This window comes from Barbatula barbatula, assembly GCF_947034865.1.
Source record: "Barbatula barbatula genome assembly, chromosome: 17".
NCBI classification, from domain to species: domain Eukaryota; kingdom Metazoa; phylum Chordata; class Actinopteri; order Cypriniformes; family Nemacheilidae; genus Barbatula; species Barbatula barbatula.
Window position 1 is genome coordinate 2,906,250 of NC_136780.1, and position 22,342 is coordinate 2,928,591.

General features: G+C 37.8%; 5 protein-coding genes across 5 annotated transcripts; 1 reads left to right on the forward strand and 4 right to left on the reverse strand.

Moving 5' to 3' along the window:
- On the forward strand, nucleotides 1-7,649 carry dnajc16 (DnaJ (Hsp40) homolog, subfamily C, member 16). The gene is made up of 15 exons (XM_079477849.1): nucleotides 1-159; nucleotides 1,291-1,485; nucleotides 1,607-1,673; nucleotides 1,778-2,084; nucleotides 2,213-2,397; nucleotides 2,477-2,581; nucleotides 2,797-2,955; nucleotides 3,431-3,561; nucleotides 3,640-3,814; nucleotides 4,255-4,437; nucleotides 4,756-4,832; nucleotides 4,920-5,000; nucleotides 5,076-5,162; nucleotides 5,366-5,536; nucleotides 5,832-7,649. The coding sequence occupies exons 2-15, from the start codon at nucleotides 1,316-1,318 to the stop codon at nucleotides 6,238-6,240; spliced, it is 2,307 nt and encodes a 768-aa protein (XP_079333975.1). The 5' UTR covers nucleotides 1-159; nucleotides 1,291-1,315; the 3' UTR covers nucleotides 6,241-7,649.
- agmat (agmatinase (putative)) lies at nucleotides 7,626-10,957 on the reverse strand. Its single transcript, XM_079477850.1, has 7 exons — nucleotides 10,516-10,957; nucleotides 9,188-9,390; nucleotides 8,998-9,046; nucleotides 8,723-8,918; nucleotides 8,460-8,639; nucleotides 8,042-8,126; nucleotides 7,626-7,969 (listed from the first exon to the last, which is right to left on the reverse strand). The coding sequence occupies exons 1-7, from the start codon at nucleotides 10,809-10,811 to the stop codon at nucleotides 7,896-7,898; spliced, it is 1,083 nt and encodes a 360-aa protein (XP_079333976.1). The 5' UTR covers nucleotides 10,812-10,957; the 3' UTR covers nucleotides 7,626-7,895.
- A 311-nt stretch (nucleotides 10,958-11,268) lies between these two features.
- Nucleotides 11,269-15,863, reverse strand: pink1 (PTEN induced kinase 1). Its single transcript, XM_079478352.1, has 8 exons — nucleotides 15,360-15,863; nucleotides 14,426-14,701; nucleotides 14,151-14,254; nucleotides 13,893-14,075; nucleotides 13,650-13,813; nucleotides 13,378-13,502; nucleotides 12,892-13,122; nucleotides 11,269-12,087 (listed from the first exon to the last, which is right to left on the reverse strand). The coding sequence occupies exons 1-8, from the start codon at nucleotides 15,714-15,716 to the stop codon at nucleotides 11,818-11,820; spliced, it is 1,710 nt and encodes a 569-aa protein (XP_079334478.1). The 5' UTR covers nucleotides 15,717-15,863; the 3' UTR covers nucleotides 11,269-11,817.
- A 248-nt stretch (nucleotides 15,864-16,111) lies between these two features.
- Nucleotides 16,112-18,468, reverse strand: cdaa (cytidine deaminase a). The gene is made up of 4 exons (XM_079478046.1): nucleotides 18,252-18,468; nucleotides 16,937-17,048; nucleotides 16,775-16,853; nucleotides 16,112-16,516 (listed from the first exon to the last, which is right to left on the reverse strand). Exons 1-4 carry the CDS (start codon nucleotides 18,406-18,408, stop codon nucleotides 16,403-16,405), a joined length of 462 nt encoding a protein of 153 aa, XP_079334172.1. The 5' UTR covers nucleotides 18,409-18,468; the 3' UTR covers nucleotides 16,112-16,402.
- Nucleotides 18,469-18,901: 433 nt separating this feature from the next.
- LOC306907034 (trypsin) lies at nucleotides 18,902-21,993 on the reverse strand. The gene is made up of 6 exons (XM_079478861.1): nucleotides 21,931-21,993; nucleotides 21,541-21,629; nucleotides 20,871-21,021; nucleotides 20,593-20,734; nucleotides 20,171-20,428; nucleotides 18,902-19,564 (listed from the first exon to the last, which is right to left on the reverse strand). The coding sequence occupies exons 2-6, from the start codon at nucleotides 21,593-21,595 to the stop codon at nucleotides 19,412-19,414; spliced, it is 759 nt and encodes a 252-aa protein (XP_079334987.1). The 5' UTR covers nucleotides 21,596-21,629; nucleotides 21,931-21,993; the 3' UTR covers nucleotides 18,902-19,411.
- Between the last annotated feature and the right edge of the window lie 349 nt (nucleotides 21,994-22,342).

Below are 22,342 nucleotides of genomic sequence, written 5' to 3' on the forward strand. Positions count from 1 at the left end.
GAGAGAGAGAGAGAGAGAGAGAGAGAGAGAGAGAGGGGTACAGTGTTTATCAGTAGCAGTAATATCATGTGGATACAGGATAATATAATCGGGCTCGTGTCGTGGTGAATGAACACTTCATTCAGATGAATGGATGAACTGCGATCAGCATTAGATGCGGTATAACCTTCATTCATTCATTCATGACTCGTCTCATTCTAATGCCCTGTTCATGATATGCACGAGCTTAGCTTGCTAACAGGCTAGTAAGGGACTTCTATCATTCGTCAGATGTCGTTTAACCGCATGTCATGTTTTATTATTGCCCGTTCTGCACATGTTAATGTCTTTTGCTCACCTGACATTGTGTCCTTGCGCTTGAAGTCACGTTCTCCATCGGTCTGCCTGCGCGCGATCATGTGTCATCCATGACGAACTTCAGTGTTTGCATGTTTCACCAGCCATGATGGAGATGTTTTTATTCATTTTATATGTGACAGTGGATGTCGTATCATAAAGACTCAACAAAATAACCCAATTTTAATATTTTGCTGTAGAATATTTATAATATATTCTATCTATCTATCGAAATGATGATATTTAAATGTCTAAGTATTTATTTGATAAATATTCTTATTTTAATTACTGTTTCTATCGAAATGATAATATTTAAATGTCTAAGTATTTATTTTATAAATATTCTTATTTTAATTACTGTTTCTATCTGAAATGATGATATTTAAATGTCTATGTCTTTATTTTATTAATATTCTTATTTTAATTACTGTTTTGATATTTAAATGTCTATGTATTTATTTTATTAATATTATTATTTGAATTACTGTTTCTATCTGAAATTATGATATTTAAATGTCTATGTATTTATTTAATTAATATTCTTATTTTAATTACTGTTTCTATCTGAAATGATGATATTTAAATGTCTATGTATTTATTTATAACTATAAATTGTTTATTTGAAATGATTTAATGGATGTATTTTATAAATATTCTTATTTTAATTGCTTTACATGATTATTAAAGTAGTGACCAAAGGTAATGTCTAGAGGGAAAACACTAGTTAAATTAATATGGCAAACTACAGCGCAAATGTGTTTTACTCTAATATGCAAAAAGCTCATGTTAGTTATCAAAAAGATTAAATGAGAAGTGAAGAGGTCAGTTGTCTTAGGTCGGACATTACTTTTGGTCACTGTGTTATAAATCTTACACCTTTCCTTATTCAGTCTAAATGCTAAACTATTTCTTTTTAAAAACCCAATAACCATTGTCATTCATTTGGTTCTTCAGTCTGTAGGCATCGGAACACACGATCATGATGAGATTGACAGCGGTTTTATCCTCTGTGATGATGGTGTGCATGCTCCTGATGGATGCTACAGTGGACAGCACTGCAGAATTTGATCCGTATAAGGTTCTAGGGGTAACAAGAAGCGCAAGCCAAGCAGAAATTAAGAAAGTGTATAAACGCCTGGCCAAAGAATGGTAAGAGTAGCAATACAGTACTTTCCAAGGTGTTTACAATTATGCAGTTCTCTGATAGCAAACAAAATATCTGTATATTGTATTGCCATAATGCAATGCCATTGTTAAATTCCGTTGCCAGGCATCCAGACAAAAATAAAAACCCAGACGCAGAAGATACGTTTATTAAGATAACAAAATCGTATGAGGTAATATTCATATTCAACAAAAAAAGGACAATAGATCCACACACAATCATAACTCTTAAAAATCTGCTTTTTAAAGCCGATGTTTGCTTTTTCATACTGCACAGATCCTATCAAATGAGGAGAAAAGAGCCAGTTACGATCGCTATGGATCAACAAATAACGCTTATTCTTACGGTCACCGCCACTTTCATGATAACTTCTATGATGAATCTTATTTCCACTTCAACAACAACGGTGGCCGGGACTCTGCTGACAGCAAGTACACGATAAACTTTAATCAGTATGTCACTAAAGTGGTGCCGGAGAGCTTCAAGAGGCCTTACTTGATCAAGATCACTTCAGATTGGTGCTTGAGTTGCATCCATATCGAACCAGTCTGGAAAGAAACTGTGCAGGAACTGGAAACTCTCGGTAAGAGATCCTTATAGTTTCTTCATATTTTCATTAAATATCTTCTTTTGTGTTCCGCGACAGAAAGAGTCACCTACAGGTTTTGAACAAGCTGAGTGTGAATAAGTGATGATTATGTTTATTTTTAGGGATTGGGATTGGTGTGATTGATATTGGTTACGAGCGCAATCTAGCCAACCACGTGGGTGCCCATCAGACTCCATCCATTCTTGGTGTCATCAATGGAAAAGTGACTTTCTTCCACTATGCTGTTATGAAGACGCACCTGATGCAGTTTGTGGAGGATTTGCTGCCCCAAAGGCTGGTGAAGAAGGTTAGTAAGCATCATCAATAGTTCTTGCTTAACACTGTAATGTCTATACAATCTCAAATGTCTTCTCGGTTAACTTTAGGTCACAGACAAGAACAACCAAGAGTTTCTGAACAGTTGGCATGAGCTGAACAAGCCACATGTTCTCCTGTTTGATCAAGTGCCTTCAGTTCCTCTTCTTTTTAAGGTAGAGTTGGGTAAAACAGCCTGCGACATGTTGACTTTCTTATGTCCTGCTTTTTTAACATAAATAGATTTTTTTACAATATTGCATAAGTTTTAAAGGAGCTTTACATGGAAAAAAAACTGTTATATATCTAGAATATATAAAATATATAATCTGTGGTTTTATTGCACATTTGCAGTGCTTATTATTTGGATTTCCCCTTTATTCTGTAACAGCTCACAGCGTTTGTTTATAAGGATTACGTTCAGTTTGGATATGTGGATCAAGGACTGTCTGAAACTGCTGAACTGCTGAGAAGATTCAACATAAACACATATGCACCGACTATGCTCGTCTTCAAAGAGGACATGGAAAAGCCTGCAGATATTATACAGGTAGACATATGACCTATATCTACTCTTGTAAGTCTCATTGATGTTTGAAGAAAGATAGAAAGTTTATTAACTTGTAATGAAGTTTAAAGGTGAAGGATGACTTGCTAACCGTGATGGTAACAAGTAGCACATATTATAGGCCAGGTACGGATGACTACTAAAGATCTGCGCTGTTAAAACATCCAATAAACATATTAGAAAAAGCAGTTTTACATACACTCTAAATCATGAACGTCTTACAGACATCTTCTTGATGTCTATACGACATCTTACACAAAACGTCACAGAGAGATATCGCAGATTAGCAAAGAAAACTAAATACGTTTATGTACGTAAATACAGACATCCGATAGACGTCTCTCAGATGTATGTGTGCTATCAGGGATAGTTCTATCAGCCAATCAGATTTCAGCCAAACCCAATGAATGCCATGTTTGAAGAGGTACAATGTGTTTACTTTGAATTTTATATCTAGGCTAAAGGGATGAAGAAACAGATCATAGATGAGTTCATCTCCAACAACAAGTTTCTTCAAGCCCCTCGACTGATCAACCAGAAGCTATTTGATGAACTTTGTCCTGTCAAACAGTTCCATCGACGGCGGAAGTATAAAACATTTTTGGATACGTTTTGGTTAACCTTGTGCAACAGGTTCTCTTAAATATCTTCGTTGTGTTTTCACAGATATTGTGTTATACTTCTCACCGGTGAGGAAGAGACCTTCACCGTGGGAAATGAAGCTTTTCTCTCTCTAGCGTCTGTCAACACCATTGACGTGCTGCGCTTCGCTTATGTCTTCCAGAGACATCAACAGCCACTATGTGACGTTCTCTTGAAAAACAAAGATAGCGCACCACAGGTAAGCATTATCATCTGCATTTAGTTTAAATTGACAAATCATGTCATTCCAAACTTTATGAATGGCTTTATATTCATCTGTGGAACAAATTTGTACGTGCAAAAGATATTTTTCACAATCCGTCATAAAGATGCCAAGAATGACAAAGAAAACATTAAAGTGGCCCATATGCCTATGTGCTTTCTGATGCCATACAATAGCTTTTGTACGGTTGTACGTAGAAGAAGACTTTCAACAAGTAAAATCAAATAAAAGGTGATTTTTACAGCTAGACAGCCATAGAGACGCCTGCAAAATGTTGAAGAATAGAAGAACATCATACAAGTTACAACACCACACAACAATCTTACATCTTACATTAGGTGAACTACTCTCCATCACAAAAAGATTTCAGGCACTGACTTGAGTCAGCAGCTTAAACGTTTGTTCGTGTCGAGCAGGTGTTTATTCTGGAGCGGCGTAACAGTGCTGGTAAAGTTCTGTATAAGCCGATTCTGGGAGGATGGAACGGCAATGAAGAAGACAAACACAACCTTCTGGAGGAACTTGAACGACTGCAGAAAGATCCGTCTATACTCAACTATGATGCCATTCTGCCAGAGCTCAACAACGAATTTGCTTCTGTGAGTCCCTCGGGATTTCCTTTTCATGTCTATGATGAGAAATCGGCTCTGACCTATCTACATCTCTCAGTAGAGTTTAGATATGAGGAGAGCAGTTTATGTCCTATGAAAGGAATAAAAAGACCGTTTTCATATGCTTTTCTAAGGTGGTCCGATCATAGGTGGTCACAAGTAAAGAGTCATGTTGGCACCACGCCACTTCTTATTGAATCAGATGAGACAGACGTTTACTAGGTGTAAGCGAGACATGTATCCATCTGCAAGCAAATGACTGTGACGTCATGTGTCTCTAAATCGTATCAATTTTGGCGGTTTCAGATGTTTATTATCAGATGGATTAACTCAGCACGCGACTTCTTGTCAGAAATGATTGACGATCTTCTTCACAATAACTGGTAAAAGAATAACGTTTGTTTTAATATTTGAAGATACATGTGTAATACATGTTTTATATTAAAGTTGTGATGTTGTCTCTCCCGCAGGCGTGAGATGATGCCTCTTCTGTCTTTGATCTTCTCTGCACTCTTCATTTTATTTGGCACTGTGGTCATTCAGGCGTTCAGGTATATATATCTTTATATTTATATATATCAGATTGGTAATGAGGAGACTTTCAACCCGTCTGTTTCTGATTCCAGTGATTCAAGTGAAGAAAAACACCCTAAATCAAAAGCTAAAGATGCATCTAAAACTGATGATGGTTCACCAAACACCTCGGCATCAAGGTCAGTTTTCTACATTCACAAAATATGAAAGAGGCTCATTACGCCAATGCAAACTTTTCTTTACATCAAATTTGTGATAATTCATTGAAATCACAAACAATATTAACTAGTCTCAAGTGCCTCTGTAAATCATTACAAATATTTGAGTGCAGAACATCATCATGTTTGTATTCTCATAATAACGCTGAGATCTTGTCCAGCAGTCGGCCACCGAAGAAGAGCTTTGTGGAAGTGACGGAGTTAACAGATATCACATACACCAGTAACCTGGTGAAACTGAGGCCGGGTAATATGAATGTGGTTCTGGTTCTTACCGATGCCACGAAGAACATCCTACTTAGCAAGTTTGCCAAGGAAGTTTATTCATTCACTGGGTGAGTGACATTTCGAACAAGACTCTTACAAAAAAAGAGGATTATTGAAGTGTGCTATTCTTTAAAATGAGAAAGTATAGTTTCAGCCTACTTTTTATGTTCTTTTGAGAAATATATGTTATTTACCTCTCTATACTTGATGTACTTCTCTAGGTTTACTTGACTTATATTGACACAAAAATGCAGAAAATGCTGTTCCAGGGAAGCACACATACTGTTATAAAAATGTTTCGGTTGTGCACTTGAATTGTATCAAATTTATACATGCATAAACAATATCGTCTTGTCTTCATAGGAGCTTGACTCTACACTTTTCCTTCTTGAATGTGGATAAACACAGTGAGTGGATTGTGGCCGTGCTGGAGTACGCCCAGGATGCCATGCAGATCGACACAGATGAGGACGATTTGAGCAGCCGCAAAATAGACTACACAGGTTACGTTCTGGCCCTCAACGGCCACAAGAAGTACCTGTGTCTTTTCAAGCCGGTGTACACGGGGGAGGACGTGGACAGCAAGCCGGAAGAGGAGGCAGGAGGTTCCAGGTCCAGAAAGGGCATGACACGTTCTCGCTCCACAACTCTGCAGATCCATCACAAACTGGATCGACTCGGGCTGTGGATGGAGCGACTGATGGAGGGGACGCTGCCACGGTACTACGTCCCAGCATGGCCGGGTCTGGACAAGATTACTGTGAATAAATAAAGAAAACTGCTACGGTATGCTTTTGTTACAGCTTACAAATTTTCTGGGTTAAAGGTCTTGGTGAGACCGGGCTTAATGCTGCTCAAAGCGCAACTTTAATCGAGTCGTTTATGTGGTGAATGAACACTTGTGGCTGTGCTGTTAATGTCATCAGATGAGGGAACTGTCATTCTGAATTGGTGTAATACTTGAATCGACAATTGACACTGTTCCTCACTTCATGAAAATATTTTGCCTAGCTGCTTCTATGGAGGCTTTTAGGTCTTCAATATTTATTTATAGCTTTGAATTTTCCTTTTTCAGCTTTAAAAATGCTTCCGTTGCATTGCAACATGCTCAGAATACTGTAGCTTACAAAATGTAGCATAACTTTACGTTTGCTCATGACAATACTGTGAATTTTAAGTTTTACAACGTTTAAATGCCTCTGAATTTTACCCTCATCTAAATAGCGCAATAACTTAAAATGTCAGAATTTTAAGGTTTTCCAAAAATAATCAGATTTTGTTTTGCACCACTTGTTGTCGTGATAGAAACTGTAACACAACATTACAGCAATATCCGTAGGTAAAATATAATCTGATCCTCCACGTGTATTTAGTCTGGTCAGGTGAACATAATCATAATAAATGTCAAATATGTAAAAAGGGGTTTGTGCAGGTGAAAGTAATGTTTTAAAACATTTTATTGATCATATTCAGCTGTGTAGTAAAGCTATTAAATGTGCAAGCCTTAATAGAAGAGTTTTTATGTATTTGGCTTTTATCTAAAGTAACTTGCAATGCACTCAGTTTTTTTAATCAATATGTGTGTTTTCTGGGATGGAACCCGTGACCTTAGTGTTGCTAATGCAAACCACCTGAGCTACATGTATCGGTCTTTGAAGATGTGCTATGGCATGCTGAACCGTCTCATCAGGACAGAGAAGAAACAAATAAGATGTTTGGTTACTATGCATTTCATATAAACTGTAGAAAGCAGTCACATCCAGGGGTGCAGCAGGGATAAAAAATGTGACCAAACCCCAAATCCTATTAAGTAATTTCTATGTGATATGTTTTATACTGTAGATATCACAGATGCAAGGAGAGGCAACCCATGTGCTCCTACTGTATATGAAGTCTTCCACTACAGAAATGTTTTAAACAATTATAGGTTTGTAAAAATATTCAAAAGAAACTGTATGGTGTTCCTTGAATATTCATTAAACTTCAGTATTATTGTTGGGTTATCAATGCCACTGTTGTTGCTTTTCTTTTGCAATGCACTGGCCAGTATCTGACATGCAACGTTGGCTTATTAAACTTAACCGGAAATACATTTTAACGTGTTCAATGTCTGTGTTGTTAAATATTATGTAAATGGTAAGAAACAAAATGATCAAATAAATCTACTTTTTTTATTTCCATAACATTGAGGAAATGTTTTTGGTATGCGTTTTAGTATCTCATTTCACAATTATAAAAATAAAAAGAATCAACAGTTAATACTGCACTTGATAAATCGATTAAAGCAATACTGACATGTTAATTCGATCATATAAAAGCTCTTGAACATATACTACAGTCACAGTTTAGATATCTTGAATGATCCTTGTATTTACTGATACGAAATGTGTCTTAGACAGGAAAAACTGTCTAAGAAATAAAAAGCAATTAATAGTATTTAACATTTGGAAGGACGCACAACATTTCAAAAAGGAGATTAGCCCCAGTCAAAGCGGTGTTTCCTGTAAAAAAGAAAAATTGCATCAACAAAGTAATTCTCTCTTACTGACAATGTACACAATTTAATACAGTACCTGTGGTGTCATAGGCTGGAGCAACTTCAACTAAATCACATCCGACGAGATTTAAACCCCGACAACCTCGAATGATTTCAAGACCCTGAAATCCAATTTTACAAATCAACATATATTTCTTTAAATAACATTTTTATTCTTATAACCAACTTTATCCAACCTACGGTTAACGTTTGGATCTCAAATAGCATTCTATCAATTCTGCACACTATTATGCAAGATATAGAGAAAAGTAAATGCCTGCTTTTAATGCAGGGTTTAGTTTTAATCCTGCTTTATCACACATGCTCATCATCAAGTGAGCCCGAAGACCTTGTCTAGTAGTTGCTACAGAGCTGTTTGGAGTCTGAGCTCAACTTTGCCAAAAAAAATATCGCCACAAACAGATCTGAGGTCAGATAGAATAGTTCGAATGTACCTGAATAGGCGTGAGGCCGGCAATCTCTGGTGTTCCGGTGCCTGGAGCAAACGCTGGGTCCAAACTGTCTATGTCAAAGCTGAGATATACAGGACCGCTTCCCATCTGTGCCCTAACCTCCTTCATGAGTGGAACAAGAGATTTGTGCCAGCATTCCACAGCCTCGACAACGCGGAAACCCTACGTGCATCACCAAACATCCACATGCTTTATTTAAACTACAAAGTGTTCATTCTGTGGGTCCAAACGGACTGGAGTTATACCTGTGCTCGGCTCCACTCATAGTTATCTGGAGAATACCCTGACCCTCGAAGGCCGATCTGTGCGACCCTCTTGCAGTCTAAAAGTCCCTCTTCCACACAGCGCCTGAACGGGGTGCCGTGGCCGATCTTCTCACCAAGAATCATGTCACTGGTGTCCGCGTGAGCATCTACGTGTATCAGGCCCACAGGTCCATGCCTGAAGAAGAAACAGCAATGATTGTAAAGTTTAGCAGTCTGTAAGGATATGATGGATATGGTGATGTTTGTGCACCAACCTCTCGGCAACAGCTTGAAGAATCGGGTATGCAATTGTATGATCACCTCCTGGAAATGTCAAGTTTCAGTAAGAAGTTAGAATTGAAGGAATATTAAGATAATATTGTTATACATTTCTTTCAAACCTTCATGAATGTTTTCCTGCATGAAATGTTTGGGACACCGTGAAGGTAAACTATTGCATCTCACCCAAAGTAAGTGGGATGCAGCCGGTGGCCACAATTTCCCGGTAGGCCTCGCGGATTTTCTTGCAGGTGTCCTTCAGATCGAAGAGGTTGACGTTAACGTCACCAATATCCGCCACGTTTAGTGATTCGTACGGAGCTGCACGTGTCCAGCCGTTGTATGCCCTTATCAAAGCTGATTCAGCTCTGATATGTCTAGGACCAAATCTGCAGATGACAAAAACATGACTTTTTGGGTGGCACCGTTTATTTTATGCGTATAAAATGGTGATATTTGTATGCCATGGTTTCATTATAAAGATAATTTCATATACGTTTTATCATAAATCCTATGTGGGTCAAACCTGAAATTAATTACATTTAACATGGATTACTTGAACCAGAAAATGCAGCCAATGGGAGCCCAGAACAGTTGGAACCTCCCTCAATACAGTTTAAAAGCATTTCAGGATTATACAACAAATAGTGATTATCATTGCATGTATGATTACTTGGAAATATATTTTTTAAATAGTTTCAATTTTATCGATAAAAATATGAACCATTTTGCAATGCTGAAGCGCTTCCTGTTTCACTTTGACATCAAACATGACACTGAAGGAGTTTCTGGAACCTGGACCAGTGTCGTGTACGTGTGGTCAATATAAATATCATAACATTGTAAAAATGTATAGCAAAATAAACAAACGTACATACTCTAAGGCAGTGCTCGAATTGAATCAAGACCCCACCATAAGACTTTTTTTTGGTGGGGGTTCGTCTCGCAATATACAATTTATACAAAATACACAATATATTTGATCATAATATGCATAACTATATAATATTTATCCAAAACAGGCTTACATACAAGAACAGGCTTCTTTTACTCTATTTCGGATCAAATCAATGCAGGCTTGGTGAACAGAAATGACTTTTGAACAGTAGTTTATATCCAACAGAATAATACGTGCATTCTTTATCGATGTAGTATTTACTATTTCCCCCAAAAACAACTGGATGATTGACACTTTAAATTATTATGTTTGTTCAGCTTAAAAATGTAAAGTGACTTGACAACTAGCCTATAAACAAACTTAATATCAACTATTGAAAATCATTAATTCACGAAATTGACCATATCCATAGCATGAATTTAATCACATTAGTCATTATAATTTTTACTCAAACAAAAATATCTGAGGGACCCCAAGTCTATTTTTTACTTCTTATGGGGGGTCCCTAATGCCTAATGGGGGGTCAATTCCCCCTTCAATTCGAGCACTGCTCTTAGGTGTACTATGTGCGTGAATGCAATCCTCATGCATTATTATATCACATGCATAACTGCACCTTGCACCTGGACGGTTAGATGTGCCGGTGTCGATCGGAACTCCGATAAACGCGGCGTCCAGACCGTCGGCTGTTTTCTGGAACGGTAGTTTGCACATGGTCGCGATCCCGCTGACACGCGCAACAAACTCTGCGCTCGGTGGCACATTCAAACTTTTCCCGGACATTCGCCTGACAGAGACGCCATTCTCCTGATCCCTGCCGAGGGTTGTCGCTCTTTGAGAGGCACGACTTTTCAACACCTGCGAGCCTCCGAAGACTCGCATTTGATTTGCGATTCTGGTCAAAGAAAACATGACGTGCAACGAAATCCTGCGAGAAATGCAACACAGCTTTTAATGTAAAGAAAGCTTCGTAAATAAGTTGCAGAGGAATGAAATTGAACTTTCTCCCGTGGCGTGATAAGAGGCGGGACTCTGGATGCAATAATAAACTGGCTACTAAGTTACTCTTTTACATAAAATGCACTGTGTAACTTGGTATGACTTACTTTTTAAAGGGACAGCTTACCAAAAATGTACATTGCTTTTGCCATTACACCCCCCTTGTCATTCCAAACATTACATTTAGTCATTTAGCAGACGCATTTATCCAAAGCGAGTTCAAGGAGCAATAAGCGACATAAAAGAGCAATTGTACAATAACGCAAAATTACTAGTTTTAACAAAAGTTAGACCACTACCCGTTTAGAGAAGTTTAACTTGCATTTTTCCAAGTGTATACAAAATACAATAAATAATGCAAAACCTATATGATGCAAAATGACTGAATTTGTTTTATTATTCATTTATTATATGTATATCATTTCCTTCTAGATTCACTTTTTATTTACACATTGAAGCAAAGGTTTTAATATCCATATTTATATATGCAAACATTTGTTTCCTCGTTTATTTTTCTAGATTTTCTTTATCAAATCTATAGTGTTAATACAATGCGCTATATTTATATGAACACACTTTGACTCGGGAAATAAAACAAACCAATCATCAAATGTTTTTTATTAGCACATGCTAAATATACTGTACATGATGTCAAAGCGTTGTGCATTATTATTGTTTAGCTTGTAGCCCACCTTTATAAACGATGTATGTAACTGCTTTAACTCTGTATAATTCCACAGCATCATTATTATGTAAAGGCAAACATATATCTTGCCACTATTTCAACATTTACAGTGACGGACATTATAAAGTGCTTCCATAGTTTCTAGAAAGAAAAGCTTTATTGTTGACTTGGTAGTCTGCTTGCGCTCATTTCTAGAGTAAAGTGAACAGATGCATTCTGGATCAGTATAGTGCATTAATAGACTGCCGGGTGTTCTTGTCCGTACATAATGAATCTGACTGCAGCACGCAGGTCCTCAAGGTCTATGTTAGAGAGGAACGATCTCTGGAGTTCAGCTTCCACAGAGCTCCCGTTTGGCCCGCGAACGTTCAGGAGAACCACGGCAGACTGACACAGCAACCAGTCCAACAGTTTATCCATTCTGGCTCGGTCCAAGCTGGCCAAGACACGTTGACCCCACAGGTGGATGTGAAGTATGTTAGCGGCCACGCGTGCACTGGGACGCTGTAGATTATCAAAGTACGTGTTAATAAATCATTTATCGAGTAACCCAGAGGTCGTTCCCTGGATGGTGGTCAAGAGTTCGAGTCAAAACATGTGAATCAAATGAATTGAATTCGGAATTCTAAATCTAAGACTGAATCATTGTCCAAAATTCTATTTTACAATTGATGTTTGTATTTCTAAAGTCCAAAGTATATAAAAGGTCCACAAAAGACTAATTCTAGGCAAAGCTAGCAACTAATATGACTGGGAGATAATTTAACTTAGCTTTTTTGGAGGACCAAACTTGCAATATAAAACTGAATAAAAAAATACAATAAATAAGGAAAAACTATATAATGCAAAAATAACTGAATCGGCTTTGTTTACTTTTTACATTTCATTATTCGTTTATTATAGGTATATCATTTTCTTCTAGATTAACTTTTTATTTATATATTGACAAAAAGGTTTTTATATCCAAATTTAAATATTCAACATTTCTGTAACATTTCTGTCCTTGCAGCATGGAATGGAGTGTTGTGCTTCCTTTGTCGTGGTAGTATTTGTTCATTTAAATGCATTTTATGTTAATTATAACAAACAATTATTTTGTCATTCTGATCTTCATTACATTTAGTTTTTACTGTATTAATATGAATGTGTTTATCATTGAATTATTTTCAAAATGCAACCTTACTGATCTAAAAAACAGGATGCATTTTATTTTGGCAGAAGTACACTTTGTTGTTTTTCTATTAACGTGGGAGTGAAATATGACCCAGACTTCTCCATGACATTGATTCATATCGGTGAAGTCTGTACCTTTTGATTGTTTCTGCGTAGCAGTAATTTCACCACCAGCTGTACATCAGCGGGAACAGTAGCAGGCAGAGGAGGCAGATGTCTTTCCTGATAACTGCGACTCTCCAGGCCCTCTGTGCCGTAGAAAGGGTTCGGCTGACCAAAGAGCTCATAAGTAATTGTCCCTACAGCCCAGGCATCTGCTTTACCGTAATCGATTGTTACTCCTGGACCTGGAACTGCTGTGGCCACCTAAAAGCATACATACATTCACTTACTAACCTTTTAAACACCATGGTCTCCAGAATATGTTCATTTTAACCTATCTTTTACATACTTTGGTCAATCAGGTTTTGCTTGATATCAAGAATAAGCGAGAACCCACCAACACAACAATAACCAAACCGGCCTGAACCATTAAGGAAATAATCAATGCAGCTGTGTAGATATGAATGACCAGTTTATTACACATTCTTAACATGCACCAACAAGAAAGACGTTTCTTACCTCAGGTGCCATCAGACAGCCATTTCCTCCTCTGTTAACATGCCGACTGTTGAAGGGCAGTTTGAGACCAAAGTCTTCTGCCAGACAGCATCCAAAGTCTGTGATAACCAGTCTGGGACACCCAGCTTAAAATCAAAATACAGTGTTATATTGTTAGATAATGCCAAATTTATATACGATTGATAAGCATGAAGCTACTGTAACACATATATTTAAGTAGGTGTGACTCTTATCTACCCTGGCACAATATATTTCCGTTTTAGAGTTCTTACTGCAATCAAATTCCAGTAGAATATTGTCTGATTTGAGGTCTCGATGAGCAATGCCTTGTCTGCAAAGGTGGTCCACACCCTCTAGTAGTTGGAGTAACATGAGAGAAGCCTGCAGCCTAGTTGGCACACACACTTGCAGGTGCTGCCGCAGGGTGCATGGGTAACTACAGAGGTGAAAAAGGCAGCTTTAAAGATATGCCATGAGATAGGAATGATATCAGGGAAGTGTTTTATGGTCCTTACTTCTTCATGAACAGAAACAGTGTACGATTGTTGCCCAAACCCATTGGATTGAGTCTGGGTGGCAGGACATCGGGATATTCCTCCTGAGCACCGGGTAACAGGGGTACGTCTGCAGTGAAGGCCCGGTACACTGTGATCACGTTGGGATGAGTAGTCAGTCTCTTGGGCACAGGTCCAAAATGGCTGCAAAAATAGCACAGCAAAGCCGTTGGCGATGGTTCAGTCTATTTAAAGGTGTTTTTGCACACATGAACTCACCCATCTAAAGCAATCACGCCCTGCTCTTTTGGTAAGGCCTGCGGGCATGACGGGACCAACTCCATGGACATGGATCGAAGGATAGCATCACTAGACGAACCAGCCTAGTAGACAAAAAATAAAAAATGTCAACAACCCACATTCTGGTTCAGATGTTCTCAACAGGTTTGATTTAAGAGCTTTTAAAAATTTAGTTATTAATATATAAGAACTAAAATATTATAGAACAGGTTAACATTTTAAACTGACTATAACCTATTATATTAAACTCTCACCCCAATGTTCCACATCATTTTCATAGCGAAAGGGTAGCTGGATGTAGCGGAGAATCTAAGTGGTCCCAGATTCTTCTTCTCTTCTGTATCATTCTGATCGAGTTGAACCAGTGAACACTTTTCATTCTCTGCTGGAGGAGCAAACGGAGCCGCCGCTTCATACACGGCTGCATTGCAACCTTTCCCGATCTGCTTCCCGATGACATAGTCTTCCAACCTGTAACCTGATGGGAAGGGCTTCAGAGGGCTCTGGAACTTTTTCTTTCTGAAAACAGTCTACGTCATAAAGATGTTTAAAACTTTTAGAAACACAAAAAGAACACAATTGTATTGAGGTTCCCGAACAACACCGTGCGCTTTATGATACACAATGTTAAACATGAAAACATCAACAAAGTGTAGTTACCGTATTTTATTTTTACCATATTTGTCAATTTATACAACCATCATTTCAATACAAGTAATTAACAAATCAATGGTTCAACTATGGTGACCGTAGTGAGATAAATGGTAAATTTGTGCTTACTATAGTTTTGTTATATTATAAATACCCAATCTGTAAAATTATTTCTATATAATATAGATAATGTAATGCATTCATATAAAAACTAAATGTGTGCGTATGTAATAAAATGTTATAAAAAACATAAATATTAACTTATTTAGGTTTATTATATTCATTCAAAAAATTAAGTATTATTGTAGTGTGGTACCATTGGTGCATAATAGTAAAAATTATATTTAAAGTAACCATATTTTTTGTTGAACTGATTATATTTCCATCAAAACTATTACCACAGTTTTACTGCAAATATCATGGTTAAACTATGATAAGTAAAATGGTGTTCATAATGATGCTGCTGTCAATAATATATATTTATTGGTCATTTCTGTTTATAGACGCACTCAAGTGTTTTAATGGGATGTCAGTCACCTGTATTTCCTGACACAGCGCCGCGCTTCTCTTGTCCTCCTCCAGCTGTTGTTCAATGAGTCCTAAACCAACACCAAACGCCAGAAAAACAGCCCGGTTTCTGGGTGACCCGCCTCCGACAAGTCTCCTGAAACCACCCGACTGGAGCCGAGCCGCCAGCCCGCTGACAGACAGCCGATAGAAGCGGTACCGGACGGGCAGGAAGCTCTGCGGCTGAACGGTGCGCGTCGGCGGGGACAGACGCAGGCGCTCACCGCGGAACTTCGCTGCTACGCGGGCGGCTGGTTTGAAGAGACCCAGCTGGAAGACGGACCTCCCCAGCTCCAGACCCCGACTGAGAGCGTGTTTCACTGACATTCTTGCGCCAAATAAATAAGCGAAGTTCCCACAATGAGAGAAAAACAATCGGCCCTTTTGCTGACCCAGATCCTCCCTACATTATAACTGAAGGACAATGTTTACGTAACGCGGATTGGTTGGCGAGACGTTAGCACGTTTCTGGATATTTTTAAAATAAAAGACTCAACGGCGTTTCTAGATTTTTCAAAATTAGAGTCTTGTGTTAGTTTTAATTAATCGCACAACAAAACACTTGGATTGGAATAAAAGTTTGTGTTCATTAGTTTAGCAAATCATATCTCTCTGGGAACCTTACAAAGAACCATATTTTAACTTCTGCATTTTAAAAAAACCCATAGAAGTTAAGAATCAAAGGAAATACTACTGGAATAAGACCCAAAACACACATTATGAACTATTTCTTTCAATTATTTTAATGGTAAACAGCAGGTGGCTCATTATAGTATTTGTTATACAAACATTAGGGTTTTGCATTTTTTCTCGGTAGAAAAATGTACCATTGTCAAACTACAGTGATCATAGTTTTACCCTGATAGTTGTTGTGAAACTATAAGGAAGTTTTAGTTAATCCGCCCAAATAAATTTGCTTACTAGAATTTGAATATAACAATGGTTCATTTTCCTAAGGGAGTTTAACAACACGTGCAATGTCTCTATAAAACTATTTGTCATTGGTGTGTTGACTATCTTGCTCCTAGGTCATCTGGGCCAAATGAACATGGAAGAAGTTCCTCCACGGTCTTCTTCTCGTAAGTCCCATCGGCCTTTGACATATATACGTCCCACTGTAAGCCAAACTGTTAATACAGATGACAGTTTGTTAAACATCAATGAAAGGTGAAAATGTAAATTAATGAAAGATTGGCTTTAGTTGCTGTCAGAAGCTGGAAATAATACAGACCCACGAATAGAAGCATTAAGAGCTAACAGATCTTATGTTAAATATTTTATGTTATCTATAATTTCATTTCATTTAAAATTATAAACATAACTTATAATTGCTTTAATTCATAAAAGTAATTGTGAACTGCCTTTTATTTAAAAAACAAACTAACCTCTCTCATGACCTGCCTACAGGCTCCACACGGGGAGATAAATTTGTCCTCAAGTTTACTTGAGTCCTGGAGTGATTTACTGCAGTTCAGAAAAGAAAGCATCACTGTATTTACTTCAAATCAGAAAAATCATCTTTTGGAATGCATCAAACTGTAGGCTACCTGGCAATTGCGATGGCTTTGAATGTTCTGTGTCCTTCAGACACAGCTTTGTTGATAGCCGTTCTCTCAGCGCACAGTCCAAGATTGTAGCATGCATTCTCTACATTACAACCTGTTGAGAGAACATATAAATCACCATATACTGTACTGAACCAGTAAACAACAAGGGACATGCGTTTTTCTCTGCAAACAGACTGATGGGGAAAATGCTTTTGTCGTGATCAGAGTGGAAGAACCCAAGTGCAGGCAGCAAGGATGAAGGGGTTAAACAACTTTAATATTAATACAAAACAAACACTCACGATGGGAGGGGGGAAACGCTAACCAAACTTAAATACAAAACAGTAAAAAAATACTTCCCACAAGGGGGGCAAAAATAACCAAATAGGAACCACAAACAAGGTACTTCAGAATATACAAACAACTTGTTTGTATATTCTGAAGTACCTTGTTTGTGGTTCCTGTTTGAAACAAGGTAACAGGAACATAAACAAGGAACATCAAGGTAACAGGAAAATAAACAAGGAACATCAAGGTAACAGGAACATAAACAAGGAACACCAAGGTAACAGGAAAATAAACAAGGAACATCAAGGTAACAGGAACATAAACAAGGAACATTAACGTAAACATAAACAAGGTAACAGGAACATAAACAAGGAACATCAAGGTAACAGGAACATAAACAAGGAACATTAACGTAAACATAAACAAGGTAACAGAAACATAAATAAGGTAACTTTGAACAACAAACTAGCACAAGTCAACGGACAAGAGAGCATTTAATAGGGAAACTAACAAAGGAGATAACAATGGGCAGGTGTGGGTAGAGAGACACAGGTGGAAAGCAATACTGGGAACAAGAGGGGCGATGACAATGACGAGACTGAAGAGAACGCATATTATGTCCTGATGAACAAATGTATGTTTCTCCCCACACAAAACATGGGTCTGTCATTATTCTGCCACTACGCCCGAAAATCAAGAGAAGGCAGAATCATGACATCTTTAGTTACAGTTAAGCCCTTAACTTGTCCTGTATTACATGCATGAATCATGATGAATAAAGCTGAAACTGATTTTCACAGTCCACCATTTGCTAACTGGAAATGGTGTTCACACTACAGTATTGGATTATTACAGCTACATATACTCACATACTGTATACTCAATATTATTATTATTATGAATTATTCTGAATACAGAATTACAGTAACAATCAGATGTCATCACAAACTGCGTGTGCTTCGAAAAATGTAAAACATATGAAAATATTTACAATTATTTGTCCGATTTTTGTTCTCTGAAATCTCACCTGTGAAGATAGATCCATCACTTGTCAAGACAGCCGCCCCGACACTGAAATGGCTGTAGGAACAGTAAGCAAAATTTCTTGCTTCCTGAGATTTCTTAATAAGATCGTCCGGGCTCCAGCTGCTCATGTTGCTGCTTGTTTGAAACTGTTCCAGCATCCAGAAACTGCTTGACTCCACTTGGTTAATGTCCAAGAATAAATTGGTGATGGAATTACTCGTACACTTAGTGTGGAGTGATGAATGCAGGGAGGAGTTTCAACACGTGTCAACTCAAACCAATTTCTTTTATCTCAATATAACAACAAACTATGTATTATACACATATTGCTTGAATTTAGGTGTATCGCCTCGGTGGCAAAATGATACAAACGGGATTGTCAACGTTGAACTGACTTACCGAAAGGCTGCTTAAAGATGTTTTTTTCGTTCTCATGAGTACAACAGATGTAAATGAAGAGGTGCAATGATTTTTAAAGGTAGTAGGTAAAGATTATCCTGTTCGTTCAGTCCAGAGGTCACACACATGAAAACATGACTTCATAAAAGACATTTCAAGAAACATTTACTGTAATTCAACGCGATGACAATCCTGATGATATTGACAATGTTTTTTGAAGTTGAGATACAACACAAGCACTAACACAGCTTTGGTCAATATTTACATTTATTCATTAAACAGATACTTTATTTTAAAATGCAACTTACAAATGAGAGAGAGTATTTAACATTGTGTCTAACATTTAGCTTTCATATTGTCTTTAGGTTTATGCATGATGAAACAGCATTTTCTAAGATAAATGAACATATATTAAAAAAGGTATTTTTATTTTCCATTATTTCTATCTAAATTTAGGCATTTATGTTAGTTCTCAGTCTGGCTTGTTTATAGTTTTTTTCCAATCGATTGTTTTTGCCCTTGAAAACTACAATGTAAATGTATGATTTATTTGCATTTTAAGGCAAAAGGAGAGAGAGGAGGCAGCAGGGATGTCATAAACAAAAAACAAACAAATGAGTTTATTTAGTCTTTCACGAATGCTTATTTACTTAAATGCTTATCAATAAGAGAGATCATATTTCAGACAGGATCAGACTTTTTAAATGACGACCTTCCGTCAGATTCAATTCAACGTTCCTCACATTCTAGCGAATGTGTATTTTAGCCTTCAGCGCTGATGATCCAGTCGATCCAGCGGTTGTAGTTTCTCACTTTCGTGTAGACACCGGGGTAGTACGGATGGGCACAGCTAATTCCCCACGACACGATGCCTTCTAAAATTCCATCACAAATGAGTGGGCCACCTGAATCGCCCTGTGAAGGTGTGACACAGACAAAAAGCATGATGTAATGCATCTGGTTTGCATCTGTGTGTACAATTTCTGAAAATTTGTTTAGGTGTGTTCCTAAATGCAAGAAAATCGGAACTAATTTGATAAGATGGATAGCTCACTGGGGAAGTCCTAGCATTACCCTACATCAATAGATCTCTCTCTCTCTGAATTCGGGAAGGCTTACCGCACCCATATTCCAAGAATGCCTTGCTCAAAGACAACCCCGTGGGGAGACATTCTGAGGACAGGCTTTTGCAGAATGTGTTATCTGATGGAAACTACAGATTTACTTACAGGTGTTTTGGGCAGATGTTTCGACTACACTGACATTCATGAAAAACTCCAAACTCTATCTGAGATTAGTTTTCTATATAATAAAACATTGTTTAATTGCTTTCAAAATAAAAGTCAATAGCCTACGTTAAAAGACAATTTTTTCCCACAGAGGCTATTTCTGAAAATGTTTCAATAAAAATTATGATTTTGTTATAATGCATGTCCTCATCATTATATTTGCAGTCACATTTTTTTGGCGTCGCATGAATTGCACAAGCTGCAGCTCATTCACGCTCAGGCCCCTGGTTACCTGACAGGAGTCTTTTCCCCCGAAGCGAGAGCCAGCGCAGATCATGTTATCATTGACTCTAAAAAAATAGTAGTACAGGCAGTTGGGGATGAGCTCCACGTCCACGGCGCGCAGGACAGGCGACAGATAGGAGCTATAGATTCGTGTCACACCCCATCCGCTCACGGTACAACTGGTTCCTCCGGTCAGCTCAGGTGTGTCTATTGTTGTTAGTGAAGCGGGCTGAACGTTAGCGTTAATCTGTGCCGGAACACCGAGCTGGGGAGAAGCACGACAACGTCTGGTTAGACGAGTCATTTCTGTGCCACACGAAACAGGTTTCTGAACATTTCATTCAAGAGTTTTGTGCACGTACCCATGAGCTGCCATTAAATAAAAATATTCAATATATGAAACTAAATTAAATGGGTTGTGTTGCTTACCTTAATGAGCAATATATCATTGTTAAAGGTTCTTGGGTTGTAGGCAAAATGACTGTAGATTCTGGACACGTTTAACACTTGCTCAAATCCCTCTTCTACAGCAAGACTGTGCTCGCTCAACACGACCTGAATCACACTGGCTCTGTTAATTTGACAACATACAAAAATGCATTTAATTCATAAAGAAATGCATTAATTTTTTTATTAAATAATATCAAATGTCATTTAAATTGTATGAGTGGGGTTAGTTCAACTGTTGACCTGGCTGCAGAACTTACGGTCGCCAGCAGTGGGCAGCAGATATCAACCATTGTGGCTGAATGAGAGTGGCACCACAGTAATGTTTTCGGTCATACTGAAGAGATGCCTGGTACTTGATGGAGTAGGGCACGACCTCTTGACCTCCGATGATCCTTTGTGAGAACGTGTCTAATTGTTTTCATTCAAAATAAGTAAAAAAAAATACGCATTTAAACCCAAACATTTTAATTCTGTCATCGTTTATCCCCCCAGGCTGTTCAAAACCTGTATATGACTTCTGTATAAGAAGATATTTTGAGAAATGTCTTTGCGGGTTTGTGAAAGTCAATGAGGGTTGTGTTGTTTGGTTACCAACATTCTTCTAAAAACCTATTTTGTGTTTCATGCTGGTTTGGAATGACATGAGGGTCAGTGAATGATGAAAGAATTCTCACTTTTGGGTGAACTATCCCTTTGTGATCAAAACCTGTGTTTCATTGTTGGGATTTTGTTCTTATAGTTTTCAAGAATAACAATTCAAGAACATCTGCCGTTCTTAACTTGCTTTTTTAATAACTTGACCCCCTGTTGTATGTTACAAACTTCATAAACTCTATATCATTTAAATGGAGAGCATTGAAAATGTGTGCTCTCAAGAAATCATTTTATTAAATTTTGTATTCATTTTGTAGTAATAAAAATGCTTACCTTTGATGGTGACAGCCAGCACAAGAAACAATGTTTCCTGTAATAACCGAGCCATTCTTCAGGTGCCTGCAGCCGAGTGTATTAGAACGCTGAGCACACAAGCATTGAAATGCGTCATGATAAGTGAAAATGAGACGCAGTCTTTCAACGATCATAATGAAAGTGTGAGTCTTAATTTTTGATGGCACTGACAGCTCTGTATAATAGCAACCTGATATCAGATGGCATTCAAGAGAGAAGAGAAAACATCTGAACTACTGTGTTTTCATGATATTATGCTACATTGTTAGCATCGCGTGTATCTTTCTTTCTCGCGAAAGTTTCGAAGGCAAATTCACGAATAAAAGAAAAGGCATTTTTTGTAAGAAAAAATAGATTTTTCAGACTTACCGGTGATAATTCTTGACCTCCGAAGCCTTGAATTACCTCCAACTGCTGAGCTTGGTACTTCCCATAATCCTTTTATAATGAAACCATATCCATGTCTATTGCTTTTGTGGTACTGTAGAAAAACAAACGGTAGGGGCTATCCCACAGTCTGGCTGAAACTGACCCAGTACTTGACAAAGCCACGGTCCCTCAAGTGTGACAAATATCTGATGTTAAAGCTCTTTATTATCTCCTATTGTTAGGTTTCTTGGAACAACACCCTGTTCGGACAGTTTAAGGACAGCGTTTAACACGACCAAACGTGTTTGGTTACACGGACAAAACATCTTTTAAACTTTACTGTGGGGATGTGTACAAAGGACGTTTTATTCTGTCTGTGTTTTTGTTCATGTTTTACGGTAGCTTCTATATT